At 44.9% G+C, this 13,787-nt stretch overlaps 5 protein-coding genes across 6 annotated transcripts; 3 read left to right on the top strand and 2 right to left on the bottom strand.

Annotated features, from left to right (window-relative positions):
- Window positions 1-965: 965 nt before the first annotated feature.
- Window positions 966-2,704, top strand: DFL_000612 (uncharacterized protein; the record flags this gene model as incomplete). Its single annotated transcript, XM_067635487.1, has 9 exons — window positions 966-1,314; window positions 1,376-1,478; window positions 1,545-1,559; window positions 1,618-1,758; window positions 1,817-2,020; window positions 2,079-2,140; window positions 2,332-2,472; window positions 2,531-2,563; window positions 2,634-2,704. The coding sequence occupies 9 exons, from the start codon at window positions 966-968 to the stop codon at window positions 2,702-2,704; spliced, it is 1,119 nt and encodes a 372-aa protein (XP_067495155.1).
- A 2,398-nt stretch (window positions 2,705-5,102) lies between these two features.
- Window positions 5,103-5,903, top strand: DFL_000611 (uncharacterized protein; the record flags this gene model as incomplete). Its single annotated transcript, XM_067635476.1, has 1 exon — window positions 5,103-5,903. One exon carries the CDS (start codon window positions 5,103-5,105, stop codon window positions 5,901-5,903), a length of 801 nt encoding a protein of 266 aa, XP_067495154.1.
- Window positions 5,904-6,006: 103 nt separating this feature from the next.
- Window positions 6,007-6,813, bottom strand: DFL_000610 (uncharacterized protein; the record flags this gene model as incomplete). Its single annotated transcript, XM_067635465.1, has 4 exons — window positions 6,007-6,267; window positions 6,327-6,497; window positions 6,558-6,648; window positions 6,725-6,813. 4 exons carry the CDS (start codon window positions 6,811-6,813, stop codon window positions 6,007-6,009), a joined length of 612 nt encoding a protein of 203 aa, XP_067495153.1.
- Window positions 6,814-8,938: 2,125 nt separating this feature from the next.
- DFL_000609 (uncharacterized protein) lies at window positions 8,939-9,577 on the top strand (the record flags this gene model as incomplete). 2 transcript variants are annotated; one of them, XM_067635452.1, is made up of 5 exons in its annotated part: window positions 8,939-8,952; window positions 9,012-9,207; window positions 9,314-9,318; window positions 9,389-9,472; window positions 9,532-9,577. In XM_067635452.1, the coding sequence occupies 5 exons, from the start codon at window positions 8,939-8,941 to the stop codon at window positions 9,575-9,577; spliced, it is 345 nt and encodes a 114-aa protein (XP_067495151.1). The 2 variants fall into 2 exon arrangements, with proteins under 2 accessions (XP_067495151.1, XP_067495152.1); XM_067635453.1 differs by having other exon boundaries at window positions 9,386-9,472.
- A 2,516-nt stretch (window positions 9,578-12,093) lies between these two features.
- DFL_000608 (uncharacterized protein) lies at window positions 12,094-13,593 on the bottom strand (the record flags this gene model as incomplete). Its single annotated transcript, XM_067635441.1, has 4 exons — window positions 12,094-12,698; window positions 12,768-12,882; window positions 12,947-13,203; window positions 13,263-13,593. 4 exons carry the CDS (start codon window positions 13,591-13,593, stop codon window positions 12,094-12,096), a joined length of 1,308 nt encoding a protein of 435 aa, XP_067495150.1.
- Window positions 13,594-13,787: the final 194 nt, after the last annotated feature.

Genomic DNA, 13,787 nt, shown 5'->3' with positions numbered 1-13,787 from the left:
GATGCGCCATCAAAGGCACCACCCACGTGGGTCTATGCTTCCCGTGAGGCCGATTTGCATGGATAACTCTGTTTCGGCACTTCGGTCGATATCAAGGAGTAAGATAATACGTACCCCGGGCAACTTTAATACAAGTCCGTAGAGGATAATGTAATTGTAGCCAATCCAAAGTTGGCAGCTGTTTTTAAGCTTTCTTGTTGTGCAAGGGAGTAAGTCAAGTAAGCATTCTCGTGGAGTCATAGTCTCCTGTAGAAGTGAGCTAGACCACGAACCCCAGCACACAATCTTGTCGAAACTGCCGAATGTTCCTGTAGTAATGCTCATTGATTTAGCCAATGGAGCTTCGTCAGTTTAACCAATAACATATATGAAAACTACCGGCCGAGAGTCTAACTCGATGACGATTACGTGTGTTTCCCCAAGAGAGATTTGCCGGGCTGTGTGGTCAAATTCGAGATCACTTGAGTGTATTTCTAAGCCGAAGCTGACTTAGGGATATCGATTAAGCTTCAAGTTAGGTTTGAAATATAATGTAAGCTATAAGCAATTAGTAGGCAGATGCTGACATCAAGACCGATGGTAAATGGCATATTGAAATCCTATTCGTGAGTCTCGCTTATCATGCATGGATGGGACCGGCAACATGTGCAAGGATATCGTTTAGCAAAAGTGCCGATGGTAACTCTTACATATATGTCGGTAAACGGAATCTAGATATTATCCTGAGAATGTTAAGGGTACAATCGTCAATATCAGACCATGATATATTTTTTTCCGGCTATACCGGAGGTCGAGGGGTCCGCAGATATCGGCATTATTGTTTTTCTCAATTGGGCTGCAATCGCTGCTTTGTCTTTCGCTTTCGAAATTTCTTTAATTCAAGAAAGCTTCCGCGCCACTAACCCTTCAATACCCTTCAATAAGCATAGAGAGTGAAACTTCAACTGTGTATCAATCTATTCACTATGCTGCTAGGAAGTTTATTTTTTAGGCCTATAGCGCAAGTTGCTAGCTTAGCTTTGATTTTGCTACGATGTCAGTGTAAAGCGGGCAGTTTCAGCATATATTCAAAATCCGACATACTTCCACGGGCTGCGTTGGTTGAACGGGATGTTTCTGCAACGCCATCCTGTGGTTTTTGGTTTACTACAGATAACACCACAACCTGCGCTCAGATTTTAACGACATATAATCTGCAAGCGAGCGCTTTCGTCGCGTTGAATCCATGGCAAGGTGTTTACGATAAGAGCACTACTGTAAACACTACGGGTTGCGGCGGCGTTCTTGCGTACGAAACCTACTGCGTAGCGCCAGGTCGGTTTATAAATTTTCCAACCGCTCGACGCTCTGCACTACTGATAACATGAAATTCAAGGAGTGTCGAATACCATATCTATGGATGGAAAATGCGGTCCTAGCAATGACAATGCTGTCTGCCCCGGATCCTCATTTGGAAGCTGTTGTAGTGTTTCGGGATGGTATGTATATACGTCTAGATTGTGTCTGTGAGACGACAAGAATTGATAGAAATCGATGATCAATAGGTGTGGTAATGGCTAGTAAGTTAGAACTAAAAGATCGTAGCCGGTGCATACAGATCTAACACGAAGCTGCTAGCTCATTTTGTGGGATCGGAAATTGTATTGGAGGAAATTGCGTAAACGGCACAGGATGGAGCACGGATGGCAAATGTGGAATACAACCTCTGCAACCGAGATGTGGGGGACAATTCGGTGTATGCTGTTCGAACGCAGGATGGTAGGCCCTATATACTTCTTCATCTATCGGCCGACACGTATTGACAAAGGAATACAAGGTGCGGCAACGGGACCGCCTACTGCGATTGGGAAAATTGTGCTGCAGGCGCTTGCTCACCACCACCATACACATCTATCAAACCTACAGCAACCGCAGGGCAGCAATGCCAAGCTGGATCTTGCTGGACGTCTCTGCCGCCTACTGGCCCCGTTGAAGGCTCCACGGTACCAACGACGACGACTAAGACAACAAGTTCTGTCAGGTACTCATTTCCTGCGATTATATGAAAACCCAGGCTACGACGCTAACATCATTTGTAGTAGCACAAAAACCACAAGCACACCTGCTGCAACTCCTACTTCCGTGGATGGATCTTGTGGAGGTACTCAGGGTTATACCTGCGCCGGAACTACTTTCGGAAACTGCTGTTCTAGTTCAGGATTTTGTGGGAAAACTGGTGTTTTCTGTGGAGAAGGATGGTGAGCATGCTCATACCTTGAACTTTGTTTTACAATAAGAAAGCTATCCCAATACCCAGCAGACAGCTAACGATTCAATCTGATTTGAAATTAGTCAAACGAAATGGAGTTCTGCTTGTCAGACAACTAATATCAGCTCGAATACCGGCCGGTGCGGTGTCATATCCGGGTCTCCTACTTACACTTGTGTTGGAGGGCAATTTGATACTATGTGTTGTTCAGCCAGTGGCTATTGGTATGAAGATTCTTGCCAGTGGAGAGAAAGGTGTCAAGCTAACAAAATTAATGAATAGTGGAACTACTACGACTCATTGTGGAACTGGTTGGTAAGTAAATGACTATTTCCGTTAATGGCCACTAATCTTGGTTAATAACAGCTAATCTGATGATTGATAGTCAACGGAACTACGGCAGGTGTGTTTAAAATTGGAATAAAAGCCCCGTCGACTAATTCGGACGGCGATTGAAAATACTCAATTTAAATACCGTCGTAAAAGGAAAAAACATAGCAACGATACGATTAAATCACTACTACCGAGAGAAATTAAATTGATAAATGCTTAGCTATTATGATATTATCGCATGTGTAAGATAACCAAGCTGTCGAAGTTAAAGTGTCTACAGCAGCACAAGAACCCGAGGTAAAAGTCCAACTCATGAGGGTGAAGATACCATAATGGGCGGAACAGCCGAGGAAGAGGATGAACAGGCTATTAAGGCGTATGAACAGACTACAGAGGCTGGTGATAAAATATTTTATCGCAGCTCAACGTGGATTTCATGCCAGACTTCAAGTTTCAAAGGTTGTGATTCGGGTGTTCCGAAAATTCGGCTTGGGTGCTGCCGTTCTAGCGAACTTGAAGGCAGAATTCGAGGTGAAGAGCAATAAAACACCGCGCAACTTCCTAGCTTCAGACGCCATCTCTTCAATCTTCTCAACATATTTCAAATTTGCTCCCTCGACACAGCGTGAGATACCTCAACCCATCTGACCGATATTGGAAGCAAGCTTTGCCCAGCCTAAAAAAGCCTGACGAATGTGTGAAGCTGCTGAGAAAGGAGGCTCGGAGCGGTACTCATTTCTAGTATGCCCTCGATACGATTTACTTATTGTCATCAAAATGTCGGACCCTGATACTGAGGGGAATATGAGTGGACCCGCCGACGCAATTTGGCCTGGCAAACTGATTCTAGAAGCTCAGCAGGAAGCAATAATGGCTACGTAAATAAGCTACGAGTTATTTTACTTGGGGTGACAAGCCCCTTCACGACTCACCTCTTAAGATAGGTTTACAATCTCATCAGTGCATTAGGAGGGCCTGCACGGATAGCCTTTCGGTAAAATGTCCCTTACGATGGGCCCCGAGACGATTCCAACAGTGAGACCCAACTTTTCGACATGGTATTTGGAACTCCAGAGTTACTCGCGATCCAAGAATGGACCGCGAAATACTATAAGGAATTGTACGAGAGGTTTTCGTTAGCTGGTGGCATCGCAAGCCGCAGGGTTTTTTGATCACACTAGAACCAGTTCCTAATACATTTAAAGCCTCAAATACCGAACTTTTAGTAGTCTACTTTTAGAGACTTACCTGGGTTCCCACATTTCGTTTTGCGATTTTGGTGGGGCAGCACCCGTCTTGGTAGGTACCTGGTACGCACCAGATTAGTTCTGTATTGCCTAAAGACCAACTAAGCTACGTATACGTATATACGCGTGGTACCAGATTACCGACCTACTATATCTAACCCCATAACGTACATATATCGGTTTCCAGTTAAATTGCAATCAATTACAGTATGTACGGATAGGAATAGAAGTAACCTGGAGCACTGGGCCTTTACTCTTTATTCATTGTGAAGATATTCAAGGCCCGTATCCTGCTCCTTGGGCCCCTTCTTGCAAATTTGTCATAACGCTAACGCACCTTTTAAAACCCTTCTAATACGCAAATTTCTACCTCATTTTCAAATAAAGTCTAGACGTCTTGTGAAGTTTGGGCAAACGAGCTAGGCTGTCGGGTCTAGATGGTCAGAAGTACGGATATTTAACCACGACGGCTTAATTAAGAGCTCCCTAAGATGTGCGTTATTGCCGTGAAGCTGAATTTCAGAACGACTTTTATTTGATATATATCGACAAGCGGCCTAGCTACAGGTTAACTAGAATGTTGGGGTTTTCAAGAGCTTTGGGGGGTGGTTTTTGAATTTTGACGGTGTGTGGGCGCGAACAGTCAGATCGTTTGTATTGCTTTAGATGCTATGCTGTTAGGCGTATTTTTTGTTCTTGTGTCTCCGCCTCCTGTGTAACACACATGTACCCTGCAAATGCTTGCTCGTGATAAGCCTTGTGCAGACCAAAAAAGACCTACCGACCCCACCTACTCCCAAAAATCCTGCAAATTTGCCACCACGAGCCAACAACCTGGCGTTTGGGCTGGTGTTACCAACATATACGTGACACAATCGACACGCGTACCCGCCAAGGCCACATCTCGCCAATGACAGTATAATCCCACAACCTTGGGCTCCTGCTTGGCCGCGCTTGGCCGCGCTCGGCGAGCCGCTTCTGGGCCAGTCTTTCAAAACCGAAGGATTGTCTTGGCGAGGATTTTGGACAAAAAGCTGATAATCCATTCATAGTTAATGCGATACTAGCAAAGCCCTTTTTTTTTTTTTTTCAAAAAGGGATTGGTTATGGGATGTTGATTGTTGGACGTGCGGCTGAGGAGCGAAAAACACAGAAAATAGGAAAACATAAATACCACTGTAGACCCTTTTCTTGATTGTGATGATCTACTTTACTCAGCATTCTATTAGTAATTCAATTCAATATTTCGAAGTTATACATCGAGCTATAGAAAGATGTATCGCGGAATTATTCTCCTTCTTATCGCCCGTCTGGCCGCCGGCCAGGACGTTACAGTCGCCCCAGAACTCCCCCAAACCTCTCGTGTTTCTATCTACTCAGAATTCGAATACACCCTCCAGCGCAGTTGTGTCGCCCACTGTCTCTACTACAACGGCGCACTACCCCGAGGACCATACTACCACGACTGGGACGACGTCGGCGGTCAATTAAAATGCGGATACGCGCCTATCAACGGTTGTTACTGTAATACGAAATATGCCTCTAGCGCTACCGCCTACTTCAATACTTGTATCCCTTACTACTGCGGTAGGGGCGAAGACGCCGATCCGAACGATTTGATCTCTGCGCTGTCGTTGTATAACGCGTATTGCGCTACTGCGAACGGAAATCCTACGAAACCGGTACCTACTCCTGTGACTATTGCCGCGACAACGACTTCGACACCAGCATCTTCGGAAGAAACGTCGTTGGAGACGAGTGAACCTGGGGCCAGTTCTACACTTGTTGATGAGCCTTCGCAGCCGGCTACTACTGGATCATCGGCTGGATCGTCAGACACTGCTGCACAGACTGCTACTGCGGAAGAGAAGATGTCTCCTAGTCCTACACAGGCGGGAGCTGAGACTGGAAGTGGAGGTGGAAGTGGAGGGTTAAGCAAGGGTGCTACGATTGGAATTGCGGTTGGAGCTTCAGTTGGCGGAGTCGCGTTGATTGCGGCGGCTGTTGCTTTGTTCCTCTCTAGGAGGAGGGCACTCGCAGGCGAGAAGCAGCCGATGGGTGGTATCGAAGGTTAAATGTTTTGAGTTTGGTTTTGGTCCGCGGGAATTATATATGATTTTTGTAGGATATAGTATGGACTTTGATTAAACTTCTTTTAATGAAATGGATAGATATTTTTCACGGAGCTTGGACCGGTGTAAGAACGTAAGCAAAGTATTCAAATACTCCTTCTCCCTCCTTGAGGGTTTCGATGTTGAGTGTCCATGCGTCTCGAGTGACGATTGGTCGGATGAAGTGGGGTTGACGGTATGTGATATAAAGAAACTTGCCGGTGGGTTTAAGGATCCGGAGGACTTCGTTGATATATGCCGTAGTTCGCTCTCTTACGTGGTCTGGTGGGCTCCATAATGATCCAGAGAGCATGGCGTCGAGGGTACCCTGAGAAATTAGCCGGGCACGAATACTTGGACATAGAAAACTGATTTTGTTTGTATTACCTTATCAATCACGACATCGAAAGAATCGTCCGGAAATCCGGTTTCTCGAACATCAGCAACCTTCCATGTCTGCTCTGGATACTTTTCTGCCATCTTGGCGATTATAATTGACGAAAAGTCGATGTTGACGAGGTTTTTGTAGCCCGCTTCATACATTTTTGGGGATAGTGCCTTTGGTTTGTGTTAGCGAGCGCATGCTACGGTTTTACGGGAAGGCACATAGATACTTACGGAATTTCCACATCCCATGTTGATTATACTAGAAGCTTGATCGGGTATATGTTTTTCGATAAGAGTTTTTATTTGTTCATACGATTTGAACCTATGGTCCAAAATTAGTTTGATACTATGAGGGAAGAACAGGATCTAGATCTCCGGCGCGGGGAACTAGAACTCACCACTCAAAGCTATCCTCCTGTGAAGCCTCGTACCGGCCATCCCAGTACTCTGGGTGCGCCAGCGCCTCCAAATTGTCTTTGGAACTCATATTATACAGCTTCTTGTATCAAAAAGAGCCTACTACGGGCGAGGACTTGGATGTCGGGAGTGGTGGTTACCACGTGAAAAATATTTGACTTGGACAACGCGATTCTGACGTTGGATTTTTACGTCACGTTGTTGGTTTTTTTTGTGGGCCATTTTGGGAAACTATAACGATCTTGCTATAGACCAGGGTGACCTCGTCATTCGAAGGATATTGGTGTGCAGTCAGTCCAGCATATATAGCCATTGAGTTCAAATAAATCAGGTACCACATATTTCATAAATAAGGGGTTACAAAGTACATCCATACATTCATCACATATGGGAGGAATTCCGAGCCTTGAATACCGGTACCGTTCTATAGAACTCCACTGCAGACTGATCCAGATTACAGAGCGAGTACGTATTGAACACAGTGATATCGTTTAAAGCGAAAAGTCTACATAATCACGATATCAATAAAGCCTCTTTTTAACCATATACATGTAATTTTGATGACCGATTGCAAAATTCGGTTCGCATTCGCCAGTCTGAAGCCGACGTCTCCATCACATTTACCCTGACCAAGGCCTGGTCATGGATGTGGGCTAGTATTGTAAATGTATCTCTATCTCGGAACCAATTAGGCTTTTCGCGGTACTCCAAGGGATGAAGAAAAGCTTCGTGAAGGATAGTAGTGATAACCTGATTCGCGGATCCGTGAGGTGATTGCATTTAGGCAGCCCTTGATCTGACCGGAGTCCACTCTAATGTTCTTGGTAAAACTCTGTATACTAAAGATCTGTAACCGTGGCTCTGGCTGTTGACTGTGACTGCGACCTGTCCTGTCCTGCGTCATACGGTTATCACTGAGTCACTCCCCCAATCCGGCGTGTGGTGCAGTGCAATGTGTTGTGATGATCCTCCCCTTAAGCCCTTTTGGGACAAGTACAATGCCCCAGCCAAAGTTTCCCTCGCTGGGACCCTCGCCTATAAAAAGACCTCCTCCCGCTCTCATCTTTCCTTCTCTTTCTTCTCTTTCTTCCCCAGCTCTCTTCGCCAATTGGCTTAGATCAAGTGTAGTATCTGTTCTTTTCAGTTTAATATCTGAAATATCATCCACGCGATGATATCGGTTATTAATACTATTTTTGAAGCTGGGATGGGATCCTCTTAGCTTGCTAATGATCTCTCCACCGTGTCTCCAGTATTTCACTGTCTCTGGATGATGCGAACCATCGCTTTTTCCATGGTTGTTTTCGTGATATCGAAGCTTCCATAGAAAGAAGACTTGGGACTGTTCTCTCCCTCCCCCACTCCCTTTCCTTTCAGCATTATTAAAATCGCCTTCCGGTTCGTGTCTTCTAATCATCATGGTCAAACACAATGCTAGCGCTCTAAACAGCTCTGTTGTTGTTGCAGCGTCTGGTCACGAGATCATGTGGCATCATAGCGGCACACTACTCTGACAGCTGCCCCTTCATCACCGCCGATGGAGAACCCGCTCCCCTTGGCCTTCGCCTCCAGGCCCTCAATTCCTAGGGGTATACTTCCACTCACTGGGTTTAACATCTTATGCAAGATGCCGTCTCAATATTTCAAGGACCAATTACTCTCTAACTTACTTGATCGTCATATTGTTCCATATTTTGTCACCCTTATACTACCCTCGGGTCATTCTCTAGCCATTCTCACGTCTTTATCGGGTCACTCAGGTCATTCCCTCTTTTGACTCCAAGCAACCCATCTAAAACGGTTATCATAGATGCAGGATTTTCAAAAATGCTATATAAACCCCCTGGATGCATATCAGACTGCAAATCGATAACGAGTTCTAACCCATAAAACGTAGCCACTTGTCGCTGCAGACGTGGTCGCCGAATTTGTCAAATCTTTGTCAGTTTTACAAATCCAAATTGGAAGCTGGTTTACCCGGATTGAACGGCTGAATTTTAGTACGGGTTGACGCTGGATATTCCATGTTATTATTGATTATCAGGTCTATTGTCGGTTTTCTGTTGATAAAATCAGTTGAACTCGCTCGTGCAAGGCGCTTTTCTTGTTAGGACCATCCCAAAACGAAAACCGGATCAACCACCTACTGCTAACTCACCAAACAACTCTCAATAGACTTGATAATCAATAATAAAATGGAATCCCTTGCGTCGGTTCCATTCTCTTTGAATTCTGATTGTTATCAATGATAATGCTAACAGCCTATAGAGCCGAATATATTGCCCAATTCTCGTTCCTCATCTCCTCTGCGGTCTACAGCACCGACGGTGACGCGATTTTAAAATCAAAATTCCCTGAAATTCTATCATGGGCGCAAAACCAACTCGAAACCATTCGCTTCACATCGGAAATATCTCTTGATATCAAAAAGGAATTGGTTGAACCAAAGGAATTAGTCGAACCAGTAATTTCAATGGCAGATATTGTGAGGATGTGGGGTGCAGGCTCTGGGAGCCAAGCAGCACAACAACTGTCCCATCAGCTATACGTAGAGAGGATGTCGGGAATAGAACGCGTAAGAAGAAACCGAGAGACTGAAAATAATATATATATATAAATGACAAGATGACTATGCGTACTAGAAGAGAATGGATACAATATAATACGTGTATGATGATGAACAAAGGAAATTGGCTGAATAAAGGAAATTCGTTTACGAATGTCGGTCGGTAGGAAAATGATCTATAGAACAAGAATGCCAAAATGCGTTAACTTAAAAATGCAACAGAACACGTGAACTCCGTCAAGCCCCCACCAAACCTTCCGCTCTCTGACCGCATCTCTTCACCACAATATTACAGAATATCAAGATTATCTCGTTCTAGTTCCAGAAACACCAAAGCACCGGTCTGAAGAGGACTCTTGGAGATCGAGATTTATTACCCCGGCCTCGCGTCGTCACGCCGAGGCCACCCTCTCGAGAACCACCCTCACGAGGCCCTTTCAATAACAAAGCCCCCAAGAACTCCGAGCTACAAAGAACCGCGCGATACGATGGAAAACATCCAGCAACAATAGCAATGATTCTCCAAAAGAAGCAAAAGAAGGAACGGAATAAGGAAGGCAGTCAGCGCCTGTCTAATAACAATACGATGTTGAAAGCGAGTTCCATCTGATCTAAGTCTAGTACAGTTTGCCCCAAATCTCGGAGCTGTTCGATCGTATCCAGGAGTCTTTGGAAGATATCTTCCTCCTCAAGAAAAATTTCTTCAAACTAGAATCTCTCGCTGAACATAGGCCATCTCTGGATGAGTTCCTCCATCCGAATTCCCACAAGATGATGAACTGGCAAATGGGCTTAGGTATATCTACCTAGAATCAGCAACTTCATCTGAGAGTGTCAAAGTACGGCTTCAGTCTAGAAAGAGGTTAGAAGTCCACCAACTCTCAACTGAGAACCTTCACGTCTGGCACGAGCTTTTCACATGTGCATTCATCAACACCAGAATGGCATTAATAAGAGTTCACGAGCTGAAGGCTGAGAACAAAGAAGTCGAATTCCGTGCCATGCTACGTGTCTTTTGTATTTATTTGCAATACATTGACCATTTACCAATAAATCGAAGATATTCCGAGAATATGTTGGAATCGTCATAAAGCTTGCGGCTTACTACAAACATTACCTGGAGCTACAAGCCAAGGTTTCCAGCTCAGACGATATCCAGGCCTTCGAGAGTTCAATCGCCCAATATAAAAAGGAGAATTGTGATTGTGGGAAGGGGAAGCTCCATACGGCTGGGACAAAAACCCGACAAGCCTTTAAGCAGATATTTTCTGCCCCTAAATCAATGTTATCGACGTTTCGCCACAAAAACAGCAAAAATGAGGTACAGGGCAATGATGACGACGAAAAAGGACTGCGAACTCTAAAGTAAATACAAACGTCCAGAGAACTCGAAGTTCAAGACCAAGAATGAACTCTTTCAAAACTGCCATCTACTGTCAGCTATCTATCGACGGACAGACAAATTTCTTGGCTACGTCGTTGACGTCGAGCAATTGACTTGCAGACAAGCTACGCTGGACGTCATCCGGCCCGACCAACATGTCTGAAACGCAGCCCGGGGAGAAACTCGAAAGCTGCCTTTATCGATTTCTCCATCTAAATCATCTGACAGAAAATGAGATTTCTGACAAAGTTCAAATTTTCTGAGTTTCCTTCATGAGGTTGTACCGGACCCTCAAGCGTGCCAACGCCTATTATCGATTTTGAATGACAACAACCCAGTGTTTCCAACACTCTACCACGTGGAACTCCTTCTCATCGCACACCTTGGGCCATCTCCACAATTAACCTATCCTTACATCAAAGTCTCCTATCCAACTTGCGTCGTTTGCGAACATCTCATCATCCAGCAACGAACCCTCGAGGTACGCGAAGGATCCGGCAAAGTTTATACCTTGAGTCTACCCAAAGGAATCTCACAAAAGGCAAAATTTTCATCTAAATATCAGGGAATTGACGGCTAGGATAGTCAATGACATTCGTGCTGCCTAGTGTAATCGAAGCCAACAACACCCGGAAGCATCGCGAATGAGGGCCCAGGCAGTCTTTCCTGGCGATGAATTGGAAAACTTCCCACCTGATTCAAAGATTGAGAACATCGAGAATGAGTAAAGCCGCAAGGAGCTAGGAGTGCATGTGGTATTAGTAGGGAGACAGATTCTGTATGCCGTGTATAATCACTAGAAGAATTCTAGAACTAGCTTTAGTCGCCTTGGAATCATTTAGACTTTATGACTATATTCTTTCTATTTGACCAAGACTTCGCAAACAATAATATTTGGGCGCTAATTTAGACAGACAAAGCTACATGTTGTATTTGTTGATATTGGGTTCATGGAGGCGGACAGCACCCATCTTGGGTCTAGACGAGGAATCCGAATGCATTGCCATTGATTCTCAAAGGTAGTGTTTTCATGAAACATAACTCGTGTACTCATTAGCAGTTATAACGTTGCTTAGCATAACCTGGTAATATTTACAATGCCAATCTTTTGAGGGCGGATACGCCACTCCCCAGTTATCGGGTATCTATAATAAATATGGCTTTCCCCGAGGAGGCGAAAGTTAGAATCATTGATAGAATATAAATGAACTCTAAATTAGTTCCAAATGGACGAAATCGATATAGTATTCATGGGTATCACATATAACGCAGCTGAAATGGACTAAATACAGGGTATCTTTTACTATGTACTAGGAAGGCTATCCCACCTCCGGTAACCCTTCCAGCTTTCTACAACTGGAAAGCTCTGCCACTTGACAATATCATGTCACAGCATCATTTTACATGGTGCTGAGCAAATGGATCATGCCTTGCCACATTTCTTCACCAGAAGGCTTAATTTGGCTGGCCGGCAATACGAAGCCGCTGCCACCAAACCCGCCAGAAGGCCGCAACTCAATACACCAACTGATCTCTGCTTTTCCAACATCTTGCATCCAGTCAGTGCTGCCACCAACAGCCTTATACAAACTTGGGCATGTAGCGCCTGGCCTGAACTTAGTCTTAGCAGAGCTCGCACCAGCAATAGCAGTTGCAACACCTTGTGCCAATGACATCTGTCTGTCATAGTTGTCAACTTGGCGGTTGCAGTCGTAACCGTACGGAAAAAGGATCAATTGACTGAAGCTGTGCCAATCAATGTAGAGTTTAATGCCTTTGTTAGCGGCAAGGGCTTCAGCATGCTTAGTGAGGGCGGTGTTCTCAGGAGTGTTTCCTGGTCCGAGTCCACGGAAGGTCTCGTCGCAAGGGTTAGTGGATGAGCCACCAGGGGTATCCCACTTGAAACTCCAGTTTCTGTTGATGTCGGTTCCAACACAGCTGTTGGATGGGTGCTTCTGTCGACTCTTGCGCCATAGACGGTTGGTTGTTTGCGTGTAAACAAATCCTAGAACAACGGTTTAGAGTCTGTGCAGGAAGGTGAAATGTTATCTTGAATGAAGAGAGGAGCACTCACCGTCTGGGTTCACGACTGGCAGAATGTAGAAATCGTAGTTGTCAAGAATGCTATGGACTTGGGTATCATTGGAATTGTATCCATTGATGAGGCCGTATGTAAGATATTCAACAACCTATGCTCCTGAGTTAGCATTGCCAGTAAAACATAACTAATTGACCGCGAAATGCGAAACTTACCATAGAGGAAATCCATTCTCGAGCGTGGACAGTGCCGTGCCACAGGACAGCAGGTTTGGAATCCTTTCCGCCTTTGCCCCAAAGGTGGATTCCGTTGATTGGCTTGTCTTCGAATGATCTTCCAACCTCGATCAACTCGGAGTTCTGTGGGAAGCCAGCTTGGACATCAACTAGCCATTGCTGATGATCCGCGAAAGTATGGTATGCATTGAACCAAGAAGGATCAGGAAAAGCGGCGGGAGTCAATTCATCCAAAGCTAAGCCACCAAGTTAGCTTTTATAAAAGACCACTTGCCAAATGGAATGTGGTGCTCACAAGAAAAGATTCTCCTACTCGCAGATGCAGGCGAAAATCCTCCTTCTGCCACAATAGAAGCTCCCAAGTCCTCATCCAAGACTTCATACTGAAAGTCCATCTTTTCAAACTTGCGAAGATCCTCGGGCGCAATGGCAATTTCGATACGTTCCTGCGTATCGAAATTGTATTGCACAGCATTAAGAGTCTTCAGTCGCTTCTCGATAGCCTGGCCGCGGCCGTGAGTCGTAATACGAACGACTCGATAGCCATCATAAGTGACGACCTTATCGGGAATAACAGCAGCCGAGGCTAGCGGCGCGACAAGAGAAAATAGAGTAAGAAACTTCATATTTATCGTTGTTTTAGATGCTGAGATCTCCCTACTGGACTGATAAACATCGACGGGAATCTCAGTCCTCTTATACAAAATTATGAATACTGGACCCCATATGCTTTCCTAGAACCGTTGGTATCTATCCGAAAGGATATCATCGTTTCTCTTGAGCTCGTGACAATATTTCCACGTTGTAAAACTCCTATTCC

Source organism: Arthrobotrys flagrans, assembly GCF_004000055.1.
Source record: "Arthrobotrys flagrans strain CBS H-5679 chromosome Unknown unitig_15, whole genome shotgun sequence".
Taxonomy (NCBI): domain Eukaryota; kingdom Fungi; phylum Ascomycota; class Orbiliomycetes; order Orbiliales; family Orbiliaceae; genus Arthrobotrys; species Arthrobotrys flagrans.
Note: the sequence above shows the minus strand (reverse complement) of the source record. Positions and strands in the feature narration are given on the sequence as shown.